The 23,979-nt window shown below is 38.8% G+C and overlaps 2 protein-coding genes across 10 annotated transcripts in view; both read left to right on the top strand.

Annotated features, from left to right (window-relative positions):
• Positions 1-8,258, top strand: part of KIFAP3 (kinesin associated protein 3) — a 144,637-nt gene extending 136,379 nt beyond the window's left edge. The window contains exons 20-21 of one of the 3 annotated variants that reach the window (XM_012444619.3): positions 3,751-3,819; positions 7,806-8,258. In XM_012444619.3, the coding sequence (XP_012300042.1) occupies positions 3,751-3,796 (46 nt within the window). In that variant the 3' untranslated portion in view covers positions 3,797-3,819; positions 7,806-8,258. Of the gene's footprint in view, positions 1-3,750; positions 3,820-6,500; positions 6,538-7,805 lie in introns of all 3 variants that reach the window. The other 2 variants (XM_064370723.1, XM_012444618.2) reach the window with 2 other exon arrangements.
• Positions 8,259-15,104: 6,846 nt separating this feature from the next.
• Positions 15,105-23,979, top strand: part of SCYL3 (SCY1 like pseudokinase 3) — a 51,791-nt gene continuing 42,916 nt past the window's right edge. For 4 of the 7 annotated variants that reach the window (XM_021668109.2, XM_021668108.2, XM_012444534.2 and 1 more), the window contains exons 1-2: positions 17,344-17,478; positions 23,698-23,912. In XM_021668109.2, coding sequence (XP_021523784.2) covers positions 23,748-23,912 — 165 coding nt within the window. In that variant the 5' untranslated portion in view covers positions 17,344-17,478; positions 23,698-23,747. Of the gene's footprint in view, positions 16,946-17,011; positions 17,297-17,343; positions 17,479-23,697; positions 23,913-23,979 lie in introns of those variants that run through there. The other 3 variants (XM_064370771.1, XM_012444533.3, XM_012444532.3) reach the window with 3 other exon arrangements.

Raw genomic sequence — 23,979 nt, 5'->3', positions numbered from 1 at the left:
TCTGAAGTATCTCAGTGTAGTAACTGAACTGAAAGGATTTTCCCCATGGTGTTAACTCTTAGAACTGACAGATGTCCTTTAAAAAATTGTTTTTAATAAACTTCAGATGAGTATTTTAAGTACAGTCTCCCACTACTCATATAATTTGCCCTTGATTTTTGAAAAAAAAAATACTACTTTGAATTCGTTAATAAGATTATTTAAGATGCTTTAGCCATTTATTTTTATTATAAGGAAAATGTACGATTATGCATATAAAAGATTAAGAATAAAACTAAATGGAAAATGACAACTAAACTTGATATATGTTGGTGAAACTCATTAGAAGACTGCTTAACCGTGCTCTTAGATTTCATTTTCTCAACAATACAAAAATTTAAGTCCAAAGGAATGAGTAATACCTTTGAGCAACTTGAAATATGTATTTATTACATATAGATATATAGAAACAAGATGCCATTAATATCGATTCTATGAAAAATTTTAGAAACTGTGTTATAGTAATAGTACTTTGACATGCATGCATATTACATTTTTCAGTGTCCAAGACAATTAGCATCTTATAACCTATTTTCTTAGGCACCCAACATTCACAAAACTTTTTTTGCCTGTAACTGATAGGTATTTCTATTTAGCTGTAAATTATTTCATAATCGTAAAACTGGACATTAATTATCTGTGAAAGCAATGGATGCCACATTCTGTGAATATTAAATGTGCTGAGAAATTTAAATTTGATAATCCTTGCTTTGAAACTTTGTAAAAGTACCTGGTACTCAGTGGTAAGACAAGCTCTCCACCTAGTGGTTGATCTATAAATGACAAACATTTAGATCTCGATGTAATAATACATCATTTTACTTGTGTTAGGTATTGTTTTATACTCATTATTTCATTCAATCTGCACACCTCTTCTTATTGTAAGAATTTCAAGGAGAAAATATTCTCTTTTTCCAGAATAGTTCAGCCCTGTAGAAGGTAGAGGAAAACTTCTAGAATCTGATTTCATCTATGTGGAACATCACAGCATCTCAGTGATTTGATGAAGCATATTCTGATACTAAGGGGACAAAATTTGTTCCATTCCAATTAACGATAACCTTTAAAATGTCCAGCCAGTTTTGAAATTCTTCCCCTTTAGTCTCAGTCCCCAAGAAGTAAATATAACTAAAAAAAATAATAATTTTTTTTTTCTTTGAGACAGGGTCTCACTCTGTCACCCAGGCTGGAGTGCAGTAGTGATCGTGGTTCACGGCAGTCTCAACCTCTGGGCTCAAGTGGTCCTCCTGCCTCAGTCCCCTAAGTAGCTGGGACCAAGGTGTGCACCACCATGCCCAGCTAATTTTCTGTATTTTTGTAGAAATGGGGTTTCACAAAGTCTTGAACTTTTGGACTCAAGCAATCTACCTCAGCCTCCTAAAGTGCTGGGATTTTAAGCATGAGCTGCACCTGGACTGGAAAAAACAAAAAAAAAATATTTCAAAAGAGAAAAGATAACATTGTTGTAAAATGTAGCATATTGATCATTGTTATTTCTGCCAGTGCCCCTCTGTAGGTTCTCATTACTTCACATTTGGACAGCTCTAATAGTTTCTTCAGTGTTCATGATTTCGCCTCTCAACCCCCTTTCCTACTACAATTATCTTTCTAAAACATAGAATTAGGTCATTCTCTTTCTTAGGAACCATTAACAACTCTCCAGAAACCAACAGTTCTTAGCAGGGTGTATGACAAACTTAGATATCTAGTCCTAACCTGCCTTTCTAGCCTAATCTCCTGCCACTTGCTTGTATCGTAAATCTAAGACTTTAACCATAACAAACCTTTTGTTTTTCTTCAGCCACTCCTGTCTGTTGCTCAGTCTGCTCTACCATCAGGAATTCTGTGTCTCTTCACCTGTGAAATCTTACTTGTCCTTTAAGACTCATTCATTCATAAATTCATATATTTTTTGAATGACCACTCCATGTCAGATACAATACTAGATGCTAGGGATATCGCAATGGACAAAACAGTCCTTGCCCTCCATGGTGTTTACATTCTAATGGGAGAGAAATACAATGACAATAAATACAACAACAAGAAATACATCAGGAAGTAACAGATGCATTAAAATCAAAGTATTTTGTATGAAGAGTATCTAGCTGCCAAGATTCTTCTGTAGCAATTTGTACCTATCTCTAACATACTCTTATATTAAATATTTGGCCCTCCTCTTTTCTTCCGTAACAATTTACACATACGCTAGGGTAGCATGACATCAGGTTATTATCAGAATATTTGTTCCATGTTAGGTGCCTCCAATCCTTATAGTCAAGGACTATGTCTTATTTATTACTGCCTTCCCAGTACCTTGTTTTTTCCTTGGCTTCAGTAACTATACTTACCACATTGTAGGAACTCAGTAAATGTTTATACTATTTGGATAGATAGATGGGTGGGCAGATGGTATACAGAGTCACTATTACAATAGACCTAAATTTCCCATGACAAATCATCCTGAAGCTGAAATACCCTGATAATCACTTAACAATCTACTTAGAAAGATAAACATGCTGATTTTGATTCTATAATCAATATATTGGAGAAATTGACAAAAAGAATGAAGTATTCCAAAAAATTACGAAGAAATAATTTCATACAGTTTTATAATATCCTGGAAAGTTTCTTCCCATGACAGCTCATGTTAAATTCCTTAACTTGATAATTCCAAAAGAATTCCAGCCTTCAGTATTACCTGATGGATCACAAAGACTGGGTTGTTAAGAAAAATCACTGTTGCCTATTTATATATATGTAGTCATAAATGATTTTGTCTTGGGATGAACAGAATTCCTAAAGACAGACTCAGACTAAAGTGATGAAATTCAGCATGGTAGTTATAAGTAACATTTTGAATGTGTGTCTGTGTGTGTGTACACACAATTATAGATATATATAAAGCAATGTTACATATAACTGTATAACTCAATATTACATAACTATATACAACTCAATGTTATATATGTGTGTGTGTATATATATATATATACACAGTCAATTATAAGCAGTCAATATCAGGCTACTTTGTGATAATGTCTTCTTAACATTTTTGTTTAAGGTCAATCCAGTTTTAGCCTACAATAGTATAAGGTCAGATATAGGATCTTATATTCTATACTGATTTCAGACCACATCATAAGTATTATGTTAATTTTAGCTTCTTCATTTGAAGACACACACTAGAAAATGGAACTGATTTCAGAGAGCAAATGAGATGGTAAAGATTCAAGACCGTGTAATGAGGCTTGAGTAAACGAGGGTTGTGAAGCAGTTGTATCAAAGAAGAATTAGACTCCGTGTGTGGTTTCAGTGGGTAATTCTAAGACTAATTGAACTGGATTTTAGAGCTGTGTCGTAAAGAACTTTCCAGCAGTTTTACGTATCCGTAAATGGAATGAACCGCCTTGACAAAATAGTGAGCACTTCCTTTCTGGAGGTGCTCAGACAAGAGCTGGACAGACCTCGTCAAGGATGTTGTGAAGAAAAGTGTAGTCAAGATTATTTCTTAAAATGTTGCCAAGCCAAAGATTTCCATGAGCCTATGAAAAAATAATTTGGCCTGCATTTATTCTTCTTTATAGCCATTTACTAATAAATTCATTACTTCCTCTACGTTGATATTGCTGACTTAGGAATTTAAAAGAAGAAAAAGGCTTGTGTTGCTTTTATTTCATTTTAATAAAATAATGATACTTTTCACTTATGCAGCACTTTTCATCCAAGGATTTCAAAGTGCTTTACAAATATGCACTAATTAAGCCTCACAAACAGCCAGAGGTAGGTGATTTTCTTCTCTTTCTACAGGAATGTCAACTCTGGCACAGAAATTTAATAAGAGCCTGTGAGTGCCTGGGATTCTTTACTGGCTGCCATTCCCTTGTAATGTGCTGCATGTGAAGCATCACTTGTCATTTCCAGATTTCTTTCTTCCTGCTCTGAATCATCTCAAGTTTAGAATGATAATGATTGCTATTAAAAATGTGTTTGAAGTCCTGTAAATATTAGAGAAAAATCAGTCTTCTGCTTGCTGAATGCTATTTAGATTTTTAAATTTGTTTATTTAAAAAACACACTCTAGATGTGGTTTTCTATTTGTTGTTGGGTTTTAAATATAATTTTTCTCTCTTAAAGAATGTGTCATTTTTCTTTCTAGGGACCCAAAAATCATTTTTCTTAGGAAATAAAACTTAATGGCATTGACTTTTTGGCCTTACCGTTCCTAGTTATCTTTTCACAATAAACAAGAACCATTTTCTTTGGGGCAGAATTATGTATTTTCAGGAAGAGACATTGTATTTTGGTAATTCAGAGGTCCAAAATATGTTATCTGAACATTAAGGATTAAGGTGAAATGACACTAACTAATCCTGTAAAATAGTGGCATATACTAATCCAGAGGGACACGCCACTTTTTATGTGGGTTAGGAGTAGCAGGAAGAAGATGTGTGCATACAGAGATACGCACACTACAAGATTGGATTAATTCCAGTATACTCTTAAATAGCCACATATACAAACTGTTTTCTGAAGCAAAATGGTCACATAAGACAGAGCAGATGTGGCATATTATAGCTTAGTTTTCCTCGCTTCCCAGGGCCCCTAGTGAGGGCATACGAGTTCCTGTGATACACACTATTTAAGTCAAGTCTTTCCAGATCAAGAAGGCACAATTTTTGCTGCAACACTGCCTTTTTATATTCATAGTTTCTATCTCCTTCAAGGACTTACACGAAGAATCTGTCTGCTGCTGTTTAAAGGGAAACTCTCCAGGTTTTGAACTAAACTCAGCATTACCAAGGCTATATCCTTTTTCCAGGGAAAAAAGTAAAGTATCTACATATTCCACCAGAATATCTCCAGGTTTTAGCATCCTGGAAAGCCTAATTTCCCACCACTGTATTAGAAAGAAGCAAATAAGAGAGATTAAAGAAACAAACTATTATGTTTCACAGTGAATGTAATTAAAAATATATTAATTCTGTAGATATAGTTGATTTTTCGTAATACCAAAAGGACCCAGGACCTATGTCAAAGTACTCTCCAAACTGGTCATAAATGTTTTAAATGTTTTTTTCTTTAAACAGCAAGTCCATCTGTGATACATGATGAAGAATTCCAGAAAAGATCATTTTAGAGTTTGGTTTCAAATTTTATTCCTTTTTCCCAAAATGATATTTGTATATAGAAATTCAAAAAATTAAATGATGAAATGATGTCCTCTACACTGTAATACACATAGATGTCTCTGGGTGAACTATTGACTGTATAAATAGATCTTTACCATAGTAACCTAAAGACCTTACTGTTCAAGACCAGAGATTTACAGGTTCAGAAATTCAGTCATCAGTGCTCGAGGGTCAGTCTTTCCCTGACTTGGGACTGCAGATTCTTATCAACAATGTACACGACATATTTTAAAACGAAAAAACAATATCCATTTGTTACTGTACAATGAAAGTTATAGCCATCAGGTGGATTAGGTAATATCTAAGTTTATCATTTACCCTGTTGGCAAATTACATGGGAAAACAATGATCAATATTTTGCCTATTAGTCATAGAAATAGAAAAAGGGGAGAATTTTGCAACTTGAATGTAGAATGGCCTCAGACTCTGAGAATGTTAAATCCCCTTCCTGAATGAGAACCAACCTGCAGAAAAGGCCAGATACTCCTTACGGTGTTAGTCACCAGATCACCATGCAATTGCTTGGATTGCCACAAGCAGCATTGTAGCTGAGCAGTTCCTTGTTCTGTGCCGATGACGGGCGAACTCCCTTCTGAGGACCATCTTCTTTTAGATAGAATTACAGTGATGTTGCTAGCAAGTCGTCTGTCACCTACTCTGTTTTGAAGGTGCCTTTCTTTGCATGTTTCCTCACTGTCCCACATATGCCTCTTGTTTTCAAATTATTGAAATAGATCTTGCCCTAGCCCCTAGATTGAGAAACAAGCATAAGATTAACTTGAGTTTAACCTACGTTTACTGCTATTTGACCTCAAAGGAGTTGCTAAAAAAGATAAGGACTGGTTGAAGACAGTAATAAGCAGAAAGATAAGGAACAAGTTGAAATCCAAAAAATATAATCAATAGTTATGTAATTGAGAGTTCTTTAGATATATGATTACTTGTTAGCCTTAGTGCTTGCAGAGAAGTTTTCAATAACTTCTCCTCTAATTTTAAGCAGATACCGGTGTCTCTTAGTTCACTGACTCCACTAATTTCTGAAATGTCTTTTAAGCTACCTCTTCATTACCTCATCACGAAATTTAGTCTCTCTTCCCATGAGACCAGAGTAAGAAAAGGTGCTTATATTTTTACTATTTCAAAATAAAATGCAGACTTAAAAATTTCAACCAACTTTGAGAAACTGTAGACAGTTTTGATGAAGGAGCCCAAAACAATAAATTTTGTCCAGGATCGCTCAGTACAAAAGCTAACCTGAAACTTGTATTTCAGAACTTCCATTTTCCTAAAGGGTAGAGTCACCGGACCAGTATGGGTTATATGTATTTTGGCTCTTTACATTTACTCTTTAGTTCCATCTTAATACACACAAGCGTGTGCATACACACACGCACATACACACATTTATTTAAAACCTTAACATTTTAATAGTTATTTCCAAAGTATGTCAACTTAATCTCACTCTGCGTGTGACAGGAAGCTAGTGCCTATGTCAATATATATTTTAATCATATTCAGCTTTTGCTATTGAGAGAAAATTATCTTTCCTTCTCCTTATGTAGTGCAAACTCAAGTCTTAAATCACTTAAACATATTTTATTTTTTCAAAATTTACATTTCTGCATTACAAATGGTTTCCTTTGATTGGAAGTCAAGCTCACTAGCATTCACTGCATGAGCTATGCATGAGCATGTGAAGGCCACCATATTCTGCCTGGCAGAATAAATATTTTGTCATTTTTCTAAGTGTTGGATAATTCCCTGACCTTTAAAAAGGGCTCTGAAGAACAGATTTTCCTCTAAATAATGTATTAATATACCAAAAAATAATCTTTTAAAAATAATAATCATGAAGTTTAACATATCTTACAACTCTAAAGGTTATCTTTTGAGTTTCTAGTATTTCCATAGAATAAATTGAACCACAATTATCTTGTTGTCACTCAAAAGAAATACATACTTTTAGTAATTGTTTGCATTGAGGAATCAGAGGAAGGATTTGCAGATAAAATCTGACTAATTTTCAAATTTTGTCAAATTCCTTATCTTGTTCTTTTAATCATGGGCTCATGGTATGATTTGGCCCTGCATGAGAGTTCACGGCTATAACTCAAACACATGTTTTTACTAAAAGTGGAATTAGTCCTGTATCTTCATATGAAAAGACATTATAAATGGCAAAAGTCACTTTATTACAGTTTTATTTTTATTTTTCCCTAGCAGTATATTACTGATCATTGCTAGCATGTAAAATCTCTTCATAGTTTTGCTTAAGAGCCATATATAAGTAATTTATTAAATAAAACTTTGCTGACTTGATTCTTCCACTCTGTTTAGAGTAGTACCTACTGACAGAAGTTTCCCATACTTCTAACACACATTGTTAGAAGCACTTTATTATACACACTTTTAATGGCTCTATTAACCTTAAGAAAAAAAATTAATGATATCCACATAAATCACGATCTCTGCCAGGAAGAGAATCTTGATGGTGTAAAAATCTAGGCCTCTTACTTAACCTGCATTGTGGATGTGTGATGAAAAACATAGCTTGTCATTCCTTTTTCTCTTTTTTAGCCTTGGAATGGATGGCTTTGGCCAACCAGTTGGCATTCTTGGACGCCCTGCCACAGCATATGGATTCCGCCCTGATGAACCTTACTACTATGTCTATGGATCTTGATAAAGTATCCGTTTCCATGCATAATCTCCGCTTAGAAGAAATCTGTGTGGGTTGGGTTAATTTGGGATCTTTGCCTAATAATGCATGTTGATGTTACTGTGGGTCTGTGTTTCTTTTTGTTTTTATGTGTTGTTAGCTGCAGATTAGCCCCAGCCCCTTCTGTCTTCTGTTAAGTACAGTTGGTACTCACACTGTTCACCCATCAAACCACATCTTGATGCTGAGTAACATTTCCCATGAGCCTGAAAACTGAATGTTGAAAAGCTACTAGACTGGAAAACAAACACTGCATTATGTACATTAAGTGACTAATTTAACTGCTATTAAAAAGCATAACGTGAAAACAAGCGAAAGTCATGTATTTATATTACACACATTTCGCTAGGAATTACATGTTAATATAGGTGCACATGAGTTTGATTGTTTTCTCATCCTTTTTTTCTGCTTGTAAACTCTTGAGTAATTCATATATGTGCTACCTTTAACATTTATAAAAAGAACATCACCTTCATATTCCATGCCATGTATCTGAAAGTTTCCTTCCCAAAGTTTATTAACTATGTGTTTCAATTAATAATGGAACATATGTCCTAAGTTATTTATGGTGATAGTCTCTTCCGTGGTTTGAATTCACGTCTTCCTAGTTGGAATACAGAAAACGTAGGACAACTGGTAAACAAGACAAGCAGTGATACAAGATTAGCATTTGGCTTTTAACTTTTATGCTTCATACGTTTAGTATCTAAACTATGGCAAAGCTAATTAAAAGTCTTATTAAGGAAAACTAAATAACAGAATAGTTCACTCTCTGGGATGCTTAGTTCCCAATTCATTTGTTTTTATAATGTAGATTTAGATAGCAAGAAATGGAGAGAGATTATAATTCATAATGGGTTTTGAGAATAGTTCAGTGTTTTCATATTTTAAAAAATTATCAATTCTACTTGAAAAACTGAGCAAACAAAATAAATAAGCATGATAATAACTATAATCAGAGAGAGTGCCGTGATCACCTGCGATGGAAGGAAATGTGAAGCTTCAAAGGGAATACGTAGATCAAAGGTAAGACTTAAAATCTCGTTGATCTAACTACACTATTTATGTGGCTTAAATTATATTTTAAGCAGAGAATAACATTTGGAAAGGGCCTTTGAACTAACTCAGTTCATCTACTTACTTAAGAAACCAATCACATAAACAGTGTAAATGTAATCAACAGATACTTTCCTAACAGCGATGTGTAAGGAAGTACATAATGCGCCCTAGGGAGTGTAAATCTGAGGTATGTCTATGCCTTTGATCTTTCTGAAAGCACATTTATTTGTCTTAGCTTCTATTTTAACCATAAAATATTAAAGCTGGAAAAGGCCTTAGAAGCAACCCTGTCCAACTCTCATTTTTACAGTCAAAAAAACCGTGGCCAGGAGAAGTTAAGTGACTTAGTCAATGACACATCCTGTCTCTTTGCCTCCTATCAGCAATCTCAGTACTAAATACCTTGTTTTATTCTTTGTCAAGTGTACAAAGTATAAAAATACACGTAAGTAACATTAATAGAAAAATGAAGCAAACATCCGATCGCTGTAGCTTTCCTCATATTGTTATAAACTACTTTAGGAAGAACACCACCAAAAATTGATAACATATCCAGGGCTATGCTCACTCTCCCTATTTTTTTTTTTTTCATTAGTTTAGGACTTAACAAATTTAGAAATTGTGATCTTTCCACTCAGGCATGAACTGGTTTACCATTGCATTATTTATGAAGGAAAGTTTTTCTAAAGAGATTAATAAGGAAGGCTAACTAAAAAAGATTTGCTTTAAGACAGGGTCTCTCCCTGTCATCCAGGCTGGCATGCAGTGGCATAGTCACCACTCATTGCAGCCTCAGCCTCCCAGGCTCAAGTGATCCTCCCACCTCAGCCTCCCAAGTACCTGAGACTACAGGCACGTGCCACTGCACTCGGCTAATTTTTTATTTATTATAGAGATGAGGTCTTACTTTGTTGCCCAGGCTGGTCTCGAACTCCTAAGCTCAAGTAATCCACCTGCCTCAGCCTCCCAAAGTGCTGGGATTACAGGCATGAGCCACCATGCAAGGCCCAAAATTTTTATATACTTCAGAGAACAAAAGGTTTTGGCCTTGGGCACTTTTAGAAATACCATTTATGTTCTAAGACAAATATCCCATCCTCGCTAGATTTTGACTACAAATTCAGGTCAGATCTATTTTAATAACTAAATTGCCATGGCTTCAAGCCCTGCTTTATAACTGGAAATTATTTCTTCTCCAGAGTTCTTTGCTCTTCCTGAAAGTTCACTAAGGTGCTTTCTCACATAGGGCCAGGAATAAGTTTCTCATATTCTGGTTCCTCCTCTTCCCCCCACACGGCTTTCTCTGTGTTCATTATCCTCATGAGATCACAGCTGCCCTCCACATGGGAGAACCACTGCTCCCTCCACTTGGGACCTGGGAAGATACTGTTTGTTTCATCATGACTTTACAGAGATTTCAGTAATAAGCGAGATATCACACAAATAACTTGCTAATTATTACAAGAGCCAACAGTCACAAGGCTCTCACTTCGCCCGCATGACAGAGCTAACTTGCTCTATGCCATCAGAAATATTGAGGAATCGTTAGAATTCTAAGATGAGGCCAAACCGTCAGAAGGTGCCACAGAAAAGAGTGCTTTTTCTTCAACCCCACTGAAGACCCACTTTCAGAATCTGTTTCTTCTTCCAAGATTAATTGTTATGAGCTCCCTGGTCTTCAGGATTTTACAGATCCTGTATATTTTAAGTCATAAAACAAGAGAGAAATAGAAACTACCTTCCTACTTTTTCCCAAGTGGTATCTGGAGGTTTCTAGACGTTTGTTTTTCTTACCCTCTCTCCTTTCGAGACAGAGTCTCTCCTTGTTGCCGAGGTTGGAGTGAAGCGGCATGATCTCCACTCACTGCAACCTCTGCCTCCTAGGTCCAACGATTCTCATGCCTCAGCCTCCCGAGTAGCTGGGATTACAGACACCCACCACTATGCCTGACTCATTTTTGTATTTTTAGTTGCAACGGGGTTTCACCATGTTGGCCAGGCTGGTCTCAAACTCCTGACATCAAATGATCCGCCCGCCTTGGCCTCCCAAAGTGCTAGGATTACAGGTGTGAGCCACTGTGCCCAGCCTGTTTTTCTTTTTCTTCTTTTTTCTTTTTTTTTTTTTTGAGACAGAGTCTTGCTCCATCACCCAGGCTAGAGTGCAGTGGCACAATCTCTGCTCACTGCACCCTCTACCTCCCAGGTTCAAGCGATTCTCCTGCCTCAGCCTCCTGAGTAGCTGGAACTACAGGCACATGCCACCACACCCAGCTAATTTTTGTATTTTTAGTAGAGACGGGGTTTCACTATGTTGGTCAGGCTGGTCTTGAACTCCTGACCTCGTGATCCGCCTGCCTCAGGCTCCCAAAGTGCTGGGATTACAGGCATGAGCCACCACACCCCACGCTGTTTTTCTTTTTTAACCTAGTCAACTGACCTAATTATTGGCAAGTCTTCCCAAATTCTATCACTGAGGATACATTGAGGTTTTTAACTGAGGTTAATTACTGTGTTCTGTGTCTTTGTTGCTAGTTTGGTGGAAAATTTGAAAATACTGATTTCTCCTCAAATATCTAAAGTCCCACATAGACATTTATAGTAGTTAAGTTTCTCCAGAGAGACAGAACCAACAGGAGGGAGGGAAGGAGGAAGGAAGGGAAGGAGAGAGAGAAATTGAGAGAAGACTTATTAGGGCAATTGGCTTACATGATTGTAGAGGCTTGGAAGTCCCATGACAGGTTATCTACAAGCAGGAGAACCAGGGATGCCAGCAATGTGGCTGTCCAGGTCTGACTGAAAGCCTCAAACCAAGGAAGCTGATGGTGTAACTTATCAGTCCAAGGCTGAAGTCTGAGGACCTGGGACTGCTGGTGCAAGTCCTAGAGTCTGAAAGTCAGAGAACCTGGAGTTCTGATGTCCAAGGGCAAAAGAAGGGTGCCCCAACTCCAGGACGGTGAAAACAAATTTGCCCTTCCTATGGCTTTTTGTTCTGTCTGGACCCTCAGCCAATTGGATGATGCTCATCCACGTCAAGGATGGGTCTTCCCTGTTCAGGCCACTAACTCACATGCCAATCTCCTCCAGAAACATCCTCACAAACAACCAGATATAATGATTTGCCAGCTGTCTAAGTATTTCCTAATTTTTCTTAATCCTAAAATTAATCATCACAACACTCTACATAGGTACCTAAAATGCTAAAAATTGAAATGATAATGCACTAGGCTTTGTGATATGTTCTTGGAGTACAGCAGAACTGCCCTTCTATTTGGGATAAAGACTGGTCTGAAGCAGGCAGTAAAGAAGAGAATATTACTGGGGAAAAAGTCAGTGATATGGAATAAAAATTTGAGAAGCTCTCTGAGAAGGCAGAGGAGAAGAACATAAATGATAAATAGGAAAAAGGAAGTGAAAAATCAGACCACCAACATTTGGCTAGTAAGTTTTCCAATTAAAAAATTTAAAGCTCCTTTTAAAAAGGTACAAGAAGAAGACAAGAAAACATTCCAGAGCTAAAAAAAAATTTCCTACAATATGGTCATCCTTTTTTGGAAATGGAGACTGGCATCTAGCTTGACATATGCTGGGAAAGTTCTTGCGAAGAATGAGTTAAAACTTCCGTAAGAGTTGGAAAGAAAGACAAAATATCTTCAAATATCTGCCCTCAGAATTTCGACATTAAGTGGCAAAAAACAGTGGAGTGTGATTCATAGAGTTCTTTTTATTGAGGAGATAGATTTAGAACTCAAAAATACTACACCTGACCAATTTTCTTCATTTTAAAAATAATTTTTATTTTGTGAGGGAGATGGAGATTCTTAAAAGATCTCAGAAAACATACTTCCCATTTAATTTTCCTAAGAAAACTGTGGCTGGGCGAGGTGGCTAACACTTGTAACTCCAGCACTTTGAGAGACAAAGGCAGGAGGATTGCTTGAAGCAGACCAGCCTGGGCAACAAAGCTAACCCCTGTCTCTACAAAAAGTTAAAAAATTAGCCAGGTGTGGTGGCTCACACCTGCAGTTGCTACTGCCCAGGAGGTTGAGGTGGGAGGATCACTTGAGCTCAGGAATTGGAGACTGCAGTAAGCTATGATCATACCACTACAACCAGCATTAGTGACAGAAACCCTGTCTCTTAAAAAAGAAAAAAAAAATAAAAAAAAATAAATTGGTGCTGTGACTTTTTTAAGTAATGCAAGATTAGCTCTAGAATTAGCAAGTCATAAAATGACTGATGTGGGCATTGAAAGCAGTTAAATATTTGTAAATATATTGGTAATTATTACAAAATGAAATTCAAATGTACTCCTGAAAAAATATATATAAGGCAAAATAATTCGAGGATGATGACATGGTTTTGAAACTCAAGAACTGGATTGAGAGATAATGCTTTGGAGGCTGCAGAAGAAAGTAAGGAAATTGGGTATCACTGAAAAGGAAGGAGGAAGCCAGAGCCCTAACTGAGCCCTAAAGCGCCCCCACCCACCACATGTACACACACTATACCTACATAAAGCCTTGCCTATAAAAGTCTATGCAAGGGAGGAGATGGGGGCCTTGGATTCACCTACAGTGAGCAGTTGGAAGCACAAAGCAGGGACCTTTACAAAAATACATCATGAAAAAAAATTATTGCCCATCCGGGCTGGGCTTTGAGTGCGGAAGAAGTGTCACCTGAGAATTCAAACATATTTGAACCTCTTTGAATTTGGAGTTCAGATTTAGTATATCTGTATACTGTTGTAACCTCAGGAGCACCTGGCAGAAACAAATCCTCCCTAGAGAAATGAACCTTCGTTTTTCGCAGGATTCTCACAGATTAAGATCAACTGGACATGAGCTTACAGGGAAAAAAAAAAAAACAAAACCCACGAGGAAACAAGCCCCAGTGAGAGCAGAAACAACACAGCAAAATGAGGCAGCCTCCCCCATCAGACACTGGAGTTTTCATGCAGAGAGTATAAAACAAAGATGTTGACAATATTTAAAGAAATTAAGAGGGGATAAAAACATAAGCACTAAAGGACAAACGGGAAAGGTCAGACATAAGCAAAATTAAAAATTCTAGATATAAAATAGATTAATAATTTCAATGGAAGAGTGAAACAGACGGGATACAGACGAAGAGGAAATAAAGCTAGATTTTTTTTTTTTTTTTTTTTTTATTGCATTTTAGGTTTTGGGGTACATGTGAAAAACATGCAAGGTTGTTGCTTAGGTGCATACGTGGCAGTGTGATTTGCTGCCATCCTCCCCTTCACCCATATCTGGCATTTCTCCCCATGCTATCCCTCCCCAATTCCCCACCCCCCCGCTGTCCCCCCCACTCCCCCACAACAGACCCCCATGTATAGTGCTCCCCTCCCTGTGTCCATGTGTTCTCCTTGTTCAACACCCGCCTATGAGTGAGAACATGTGGTGTTTGATTTTGTGTTCTTGTGTCAGTTTGCTGAGAATGATGTTTTCCAGGTTCATCCATGTCCCTACAAAGGACGCGAACTCCTCGTTTTTAATGGCTGCATAATATTCCATGGTGTATATGTGCCACATTTTTCCTGTCCAGTCTATCATCGATGGGCATTTGGGTTGGTTCCAGGTCTTTGCTATTGTAAACTGTGCTGCAATGAACATTCGTGTGCATGTGTCCTTATAGTAGAACGATTTATAATCCTTTGGATATATGCCCAGTAATGGGATTGCTGGGTCAAATGGAATTTCTATTTCTAGGTCCTTGAGGAATCGCCACACTGTTTTCCACAATGGTTGAACTAATTTACACTCCCACCAACAGTGTAAAAGTGTTCCTATTTCTCCACATCCTCTCCAGCATCTGTTGTCTCCAGATTTTTTAATGATTGCCATTCTAACTGGTGTGAGATGGTATCTCAATGTAGTTTTGATTTGCATTTCTCTAATGGCCAGTGATGATGAGCATTTTTTCATATGCTTGTTGGCCTCATGTATGTCTTCTTTTGTAAAGTATCTGTTCATGTCCTTCGCCCACTTTTGAATGGGCTTGTTTGTTTTTTTCTTGTAAATCTTTTTTAGCTCGTTGTAAATTCTGGATATCAGCCCAGAAAGCTAGATTTTTAAAAGCCAGAATGCAGCACAGAGATAATAAGAAATGTAAGGAATTAAAAGACATAGCGAGCCCGGGGATGAGGTCGCCAGCGCTGGGCTCCCTCCCTGGCGCCTTTGGGCCTCATTGGCATCGGGAGAGAAGCGTGGGAGCCACGGGGGTCCGGATCAGCGCAGAGGAGAAACCTGCCGGAACAGGCGTGTGGGCGCGGCCCTCGGGTGATGCGGGGAATTGGGCCTGCTTCTGCATCTCAGGATTGGAAACCACACTCACCTGTTCAGCTGAGAAAACATTTACTTTGCCAGGTAAAGGGAAAAAAGGAAAAGACTAGGGTAAATCTCCCAGGTGGAAGCAAAAGAAACCAGGAGTGGCAATTCTCAGCCCAGCTGCGATGCAGAGTTCTGTCACGCTGCCCATTACGCCTCCGATCGCCTACACCTGCAAGGCTTCCTCGGGCCAGGCGCTCCAAGGCACAGAAAGGGAAAAGCAAGACTTGCACTCGCCTATCTCTGTTACCGAGAACAGAACTCGGGGAAGAGTAATCAGGAGAATACAACTATTGCAAGCAAAACGGACTCTACTGAAGACAACTTGAAATGTAAGCTAAGTGTGCTTTTCTGTGGTAATTATTGATAAGGAAATGCATTTTACTTTCTCAGCCAAGTCCAGATATGGTTAGTCACTTTGGTTTTTCAGAAGTTAAAGGGGGAAAATGTCAGTAATTCCTACACAGTGTGGTAGAATTGGTAGTACTTTAAAAATGATTATAATCATAATTCTGAGTCATCATTAAACCATGTTCTGAGAAGGCAAAAAGGGAGTAGGGGAAAGAGAAATTTATATAGAGAGTTCTGGAAGAAGAAGATAGAGAGGGCGAGGCAATACTTAAAGAGAAAATAGAGAATTTACTGACTTAAAAAAATACATATCTTCAGAATGAGGAAGGAAACATTTTCAAGACAGGATACACACACACACACCCTGAATGTATCAGTGTGAAACTTTAGTGTATCAATCAGAAATAAAGATTCAGAGAAAAAGAATACTTACAAGGATACTATAATTAGTTTTCTGTTCATGTCTCCCACCACAAATGTAATCCCTTTTCAATCTTTTGCTGTTGCACCTCAAGCTACAGAAGTTACAGCCACAGTGCGTGATAGGTGCTTAGTTAACTAGCACGAATCTTTTTCCTTCACAATTTCATGGATACATAATTTGTTATCATAGATTTTGGCAACCTCAGCATATGATTATTCTTCTTTCCTTATTAAGTCCAGAACTTTCACCTTGTCACTTAAAGGAAGCCCTTTACGACTTCTCCTTGGCATAACCAGATTGTCAGCACCACAATTCTTGTGCTTTGCAGCCATTATTGAGTAAAATAAGGATCAGCTGAACATAAGCAGGTGTCTCGCTCATTGTCCACTACAGGTGGATCTATTAACAAGGCAGCTACTGAGTAATGAGTGAGTAATGGGTGGATACTGTACACTGCGGGGCTACCTGGGACAAAGAGATGATTCGCGCCCAGGGTGGGACAGAATGGATGGCCAGAGATTTAATCGGGCTACTCAGAACGCAGGCGGTTTGAAACTTAAGAATTGTTTATTTCTGGAGTTTTCAATTTACTATTATTTCTGAACCAAGGTTGACCCTAGGTTACTGAAACTGCAGAAATCATGGACGGAGGCGACTACTGCATTAAAATAAAAATTTTCAAATATTAGTTTCTGCTGAATGAAGTGTGATTCAGGACCTTCCCTCTCAAGGATTAAGTGAAATCACCAGGACCTCCCGGCTTCAGCATTATCTCCGCACGACTCCGCCCCACAGCCCAGCCAATCAGAGCTGCAAGGTGAGTGACGTCACTCTCCTGAAAGTACTCGCTAATTCCGGTACTCCTTTTCTCCGCCCTTCACCTCTGTTTGTTAGAAGTGACCAGCAGCCATTTTGGATTTGGGCGGAAATGAAATTAAAGTGCTGTTAAAAGCCTAAAAATTCAAGTTAAGCCAAACTTGAGCATTCGACCCAAACGTCTAGACAGGGGACATCTTCGTGGATTAACTAGACCGCTGGGGCAGTGAGTGAAAGTCGGTGTCGTCACGGGGCCCACACTCAAGATGGCACCGGCCTAAGTCTCTTCTGTGCGGCCCTCTACCTCGGTTCCCGGTTCGTTGGCCTCAGTGGCGGCGTCGGAGGGAGAAAGGCGAGCATTCTGTCCCGTTTCCGGACCCGTCTCTATGGTGTGGGAGAAACCCGGCCCCCAGAAGATTGTGGGTGTAGTGGCCACAGTTTTACCGGCAGGCAGGGTGGTTGGTGTCAACAGGGGGGGCCAAGAGGGGACCAGAGCCAAGACCCTCGGCCTCCTCCCCCGCTGCCCTCCCGCAGGTAACAGGGAGCCCTGCACTGCGCCCCGAGTCCTTGCAGGACTGCGCCGTGGGGGAGGGTGCCGGGCGGGGAGGAGGCAGCGGGCGCGCGCCCCGCTCGCAGGTCTGCGCTCTGGGCCCCCCGCGAGCACGGCGCGGCGCTGGCTGCCGGTTGAGCTGTGCTCTCCGCTTCGGAGCAGCCTGTCCTTGCTGATTGCGGGGCGCCTTGTAACCTGCACTTTGCGGGCGACCCCCGCCGGGTGAGGCCCCCGCGGCCAGAGCTCTCCAAGGCAGCCGCGGAGTCGGTCCTCGCGGGGAGGTGTGGAAGGTGAGGGGCCAGCGAAGCGAGAACGGCGTCCCGGCCCCTCAGCGATTCCTCGGGGTCGCGGCGAGCAGGGCGAGGGTGCGCGGCTGGGCGGGTCACTTTGGGGGCGCGCCCGCCCTCGGGATGGCGGCCTCATTCTTGATACAAGACCAGTGCCCGTTTCCCCAAGGCCCAGCTGGCTCCTGTCTTGGCGTAATGCTTGCTGTTTAGAATAAAGATAAAACATTTGTTGGAAGGGCATATTCAGGAAACCAAGTGAAATTCTCGGAGTCAGGTCTCGAATTTGGGGGAGGGGGGTTACTTACTGCTCTTTTTAAGGACTCATGCCTTTAAAATGTAGTATCTCTGAGCTGAAATCATAATTATTTTGGTCCATAAAGACTTTATTGTGTATTGCTCCTCAGTTAGCAATGCTGCACTGAGTTCTGCAGAGGGGATACATACCTGTAACAGACGAAAGCGAAATATCAGCCAGTACATTGCATCCTTAATACTCACAGTGCAAGGCATTATCTTTGGAACTTTCAAGCTCTGGGAGCTAGGACCAAGATAGTCTCGATTAATTGCTGGGAAAATAAAATATTTGGTAGAAACATTTCCCTAGATCACAAGGATTTCTTAGTTGAGTGTATGAGTTGCCCTTTGACCTAGACAAGGGTTTTCTTAACCTACAGCGGTCCAGAAACTTCATGTGCTGCCCAAGTAGGCAAAAGAGTGGAGGGAGATTATTAAAGGAAGACTATGATGCATATTCAATTCAGAGACTGTCAATTCAGTATTTTATAATAGAGTGGAGATGCTAAGTGCTGCAAAATACCTATGCTGTGATACTAGAATATCCTTTTCTACCTTGTGACTTTTTAGTTTCTAAGCTAATGAGCAAGATTTTGTGTTTTCCCCCTCCTCAAAACACCAGGAGAGCATTTTGGAAGTCCAGGTGTTTTTCTTACGTTTCAATAAATCCATTTTAGCTGAGTTACCATTTTTAAAGCACTGTTTGGCGGGCATGATGGTGCGTGACTGTATTCCCAGCAACTGGGCAGGCTGAGGAGGGTGGGTAGCTTGAGCCCAGGAGTTCCAGGTTACAGTGAGGTAGGTTAAAGCCACTGCACTCCAGGCCAGCAGCAACAGGAGACCCTGGCCCTATTAAAAAAAAAAAAAATCAGTTTATTTAACAGTATTTGTGCCTCTTTAGATATATTGGTGTGAAGAATTACTGCTTCATAACATTCTCAAATTGCAATCAACAGCATACCTTTTTAATTTTCCCCCAATAAAGTGTGCACTGGCGACATAGAATATAATCCTACTACTCTGTGAGTATTACACTGATGGTATCAGCGGACTTCTGTCAAAGTTAGCATGCTTTCAGAACAAGAAAATGGCATCCTATCCAGTTCTCTCAAGAAATGGAGTCATCCCTTTTTAATTTTTAAGTGATGTTTTAAAAGTCTTAGACCTAAAATACACTGCTAAGAAAAATGATCCATTTAAACTATTTCCTAATGTTTTGTAATTACTTTATAGTGGAATTCATATAAAATCTAAGGTTAATAGCTATTACAAGGCCCAATATTCCCACAAGGAAGTATTTTGGTATTTCGAAATAGCTACGTAAATTAGATGTCCGTTGCTACTGCCTCTGCTGCCATTCATGTAGCCAGAGCACTGACCCTGAATCCTGATGGCAGCCTTATCTCCTGTGAAAACTAATATTAACACTAAATAAACAGCATGATTTTCTGTCAAGAAGATATTCATTTACAAACAGTCCCTTATTGGCTGCTTTTCTCTTAATGTGCCTTGATTTTGGAAAGCTGTGTTCTGTGTTCCCTAAGAGAGGAAAGGAGGTTAGACTAGCTTCAGATCCTTTGAAAGTAACACTTCTGAAACTCATTCTTCCAGTCTGACTGGCTTTTCAGGCAGGAGTTGGAGACCAGTAGAGTTTTCTGCCTATGAAATGGCAATTAGTTTCAAAGAACATAGACCCATTCAAGAGACCTGAGGGCAAGGGGGCTGGTTGTAAGGGTATCAATGGGATGTTAGGATATCTGGGTGGGATTGGATTTTTTTTTTTTTTTTTTTTTTTTTAAAGAAAGAAAGAAAAAGAATAAAGAAGAGGAAGAAAAAGGAAGAGAAAGAGAGAGAGAGAATGGGAGTATTGCTTTCTTGCCCAGGCTAGAATGCAGTTTAGTAATGGGTATTGAAAACCTCTTTTATACCAATAATTATACTTGATGTAAACAGGAAGGAATAAGGGAAGAAAATAACAAACGAGCAGCTAACCAATATTTCATTTAAACCTATGAAATGCTATGCGATTACTGAGGAGTGATTTACTTCCAATTATGTAGTCACTTATGGAATAGGTGTGAGGTGGTAATGTATGTTTTGTGTATTTGAAGTGGAGAGTTCTATAAATGTTTATTAAGTTTACTTGTTCCGGGTCTGAGTTCAAGTCCTGGATGTCCTTGTTAATTTTCTGTCTCGTCGATCTATAAAATCTTTAGCTCTTCTTGTTACATTGATCCTTTTGCCATTATGTAATGTCCTTCTTTGCCTCTTTTGCTCTTTGTTGCTTTAAAGTCTACTTTATCAGAGGCAAGAATTGCATCTCCTGATTTTTATTTATTTGTTTATTTTTACTCTCTGATTGGTTGATAAATCTTCCTCCTTCTCTTTGTTTTGAGTCTTTGTGTATCGTTGCATGTGAGATGGGTCTGGATGCAGCATACCAATGGGTTTTGGCTTTTTATCCAATTAGAATATATATAACTTTAATACTGGCATTTGATGCTAGCTGGCTGTTTTGCCCATTAGTTAGTGTAAATTTTTCGTTGTGTTAATGTTCTTTTCTTTTTGATATATTTTTGGAAAGGCTGATATTGGTTGTTCCTTTATATGTATAGTGCTTCTTTTAGAACCTCTTGTAAAGCAGGCCTGGTGGTGGTGAACTCTCTAAGTACTTGTTTGTTCGCAAAGGATTTAATTTTTCCTTTGATTTTAAAGCTTAGTTTGGCTGGATAGGAAATTCTGGGTTGAAAGTTCTTTTCTTTAAGGATGTTAAATATTGGTCCCCACTCTTTTCTGGCTTGTAGGGTTTCTGCTGAGAGATCTGCTGTAAGTCTGATAGGTTTCCCTTTATGGGTAACCTGACCTTTCTCTCTGGCTGCCCTTAGTATTTTCTCCTTCATTTCAACCCTAATAAATCTGGCAATTATGTGCCTTGGGGTTGGTTTTCTTGAAGAATATCTTTGTGGTGTTCTCTGTATTACCTGGAGTTGAATATTACAACCTTGCCAGGTTGGGAAAATTTTCCTGAATGATATCCTGAAGAGTATTTTCCAACTTGGATTCATTCTCTTCATCCCATTCAGGTACACCTATCAAACGTAAATTAGGTCTTTTCACATAGTCCCATATTTCCTGGAGACTTTGCTCATTCCTTTTCATCCTTTTTTCTCCAATCTTGTCTTCTCGGATTTGAGGCTGGGCTTCTGGTAGCCTTGAGATGGATAAGTAGTAAGGTGCCCCTACGTATGATTAAGCTACTGTCTCAGTGTTTGCTGTTTTTCCTAACAACTGACTTCCTTGTGCTTGACAAGTTTCTGACTTCATGTGGCTTCGATTTGCCATAGCCCCAGCTGTACCTCATAGCATCCTTCTACCTTCAGCTATGCTTCTAATAGGCAAAAATTGTTCTTAAATTCCTGGGGGAGACAATGATCTGACCAGTTTCTCTCTTCACTCAGGCCATGGGACTGATGGCTAATTTGTGAATTCACTGCCCTTTGGCCCAGGATCGGTACATGACAACATTAATTGTGCCCAAGAAGAGGTGGCAAGGTCAAGTGCTAAGCGTGAACCTCCCTACTCAGCAGGAGGTTGTCACAGTCTGACTGGCACCTCATCTCCGGAATAGGGGGATTAACATAGTTGGCTTTTCCTCATGGTCCCACATAAACTTTTTATTTGTAGTCCCAAAAGAAAGGTGAATGTTACCATAGTTGCCATACTTGGCATTTTTTTTAGTACTGTTTTTTGCTTCTCTGTCACTTTTAAGAAAGATACATTGCTAGGTAGGTAGGAATTCAGTGAATTTGTTACAAAGCAGATTTAGTTCTTGCCCTTGGAAACATTTTTAGATTTTGGAAACCTTCAATTTTAGGTAACTTTAGCCTTTATACATGTGTTTCTTATATAATGATGGTTGTGGATCTGTGGGCATTTCACATTTTGTTCTAGGCATGTGTTTTGAGCAGCATTACATACTCAGTGTAGAAAGTGTTGTGTGGAACTTCACCGAAGTGGGGAAGAAATCCAAGTAGAAGGTCGATATGTAATGATTATTGAGTTTATATTTGTCCAAAGAATACAGATTTTAAACAGATTTTTAAAGGCCCACATATAATTATTGGCTGTATTTGTAGCAATTTGCTTTCTACATTGCCAGAGTTAGTAAGAACTCTATTTTCTGATTTTTATATTATGGTAAAGCCACCACTGAAAACTGCCACAGATTTTTCAGACATATGTTGTTTGGCCTATATAGGCTTAAAAAACATTTGATCCAACATTGAAAAATGAGATTTCCACAAAACTATTCAGGCTCTTGGTTCCTCAAGATAAGTGGCATGATCTGGCAGTACTGAAACTGCAATCCTGGTTGGAACTCTGTGATAGCACTCTCTTCAGAATGCAAGCCTCTCACAGTAGGTCCCATGCACACACAGTAGGTCCCTGTGCCATGCTGCCAGTACTGCTGGGGTGCTGCACATTACCTGTTGTCATCCTGTGAGTTCGTATCCCTGTTGTCAGGAAAGATAAGTTCATACTGTAGATTTGGAAGGTGGAGGCAAGTGTGTGTGTATAAAATTACCTAGAACGTAACCCCCCCAGCAAACCTCTGTTAATATTTCAGCATATGTATTTTCAAGTCTCTGTGTGTATATGTGCATATATTTCTTTTTAAAACAACTCTGAGGTGTAACTGGTACAGAATAAACTGGAAAAAAGTGTACAGTTTTATGTTTTCACATTTATAATCACCCATTGCCGTCATCATAATCAAGATAATGAATATATCCATCCTCCCAAAATCCAAAAGTTTCCTCATACATCATGATAATCGTTTCCTCTCTCCTGGTCCCTCTAACTGTGCCCCCTCGCTAGGCAAGCGCTGAAGTATTTTGTCATAGTTTGCATTTGAATTCCGTGTATTTGTGGGTTTTTTTTAGCATTTGAGATTATTGGAGATTCAGTTTTGCAGTTTCCCCTTTTGTCATAACTTTGAAGAGTAGTGTGATTGCACTTTTTCTGACGTTTATTGTCATTTGTGTTTCTTCAGGGAGTTGTCTGTTTTCTTTACCATTATTGTACTGGTGTTTAGTATATTACGTGGTTTGTATGAGCTCTTCATTTGTTAATATGTTTTTCATCATATTAACAATGTTTTCAACATACTAACATTAAAACAATGATTTTCATTGTTATAAGTATTCTCCAATTTGTATTGTTTTCCTTTTATTTTAGACATACAGAAGTTTTATTGCTTTTGAATAATAAAGTTTTACGACATTTTCCTTTGGGAGCAAGGATATACGAGTGAGTTAGGAAGTATGAATCACCTTAATCTATTTTCGATTGCCTTTCCGCTCTGAAAGTTTGTAGGCAGTGGAAGTTTGGGGAGGCACGGTAACTACATGTGACTGTTTAGTCACGTGCATTTTCTCTGGAGTTGTTTTTAATTAACAAGCATTGCTGGTAACTCGCCGAGCATTTACCATTTTTACCGTCAGATGTCCTAGTTATGAGGATTGCAGAAACTAGTAGTCTGGGGTGGCTATGTCTGGATATCTCTTGTTCATGTTGCAGATAGAGATTTCGTGTTTGAAATTGTTTTCTGTTTTCTTTTAGATCTGCTTGGCTTTGAGGAAGAGTGGCAGTACTGCCTCAGTACATAAGGGATGGGATCAGAGAACAGTGCTTTAAAGAGTTACACGTTGAAAGAACCAGCATTTACCTTACCCTCTGGACTTGCTGTTTATCCCGCTGTACTGCAAGATGGCAAATTTGCTTCAGTGTTTGTGTATAAGAGAGAAAATGAAGACAAGGTTAATAAAGCTGCCAAGGTACCATAATAGGTGACGACTTAATAGTACTTTTTACTATCTTGTTTTCTATTTAAAATATATAAAA

The sequence above is a fragment of the Aotus nancymaae genome, unplaced genomic scaffold (genome assembly GCF_030222135.1).
Source record: "Aotus nancymaae isolate 86718 unplaced genomic scaffold, 86718_ANA_hifiasm-v0.15.2.pri h1tg000108l, whole genome shotgun sequence".
NCBI lineage: Eukaryota > Metazoa > Chordata > Mammalia > Primates > Aotidae > Aotus > Aotus nancymaae.
This window is presented reverse-complemented; position numbering and strand designations above follow the sequence as displayed.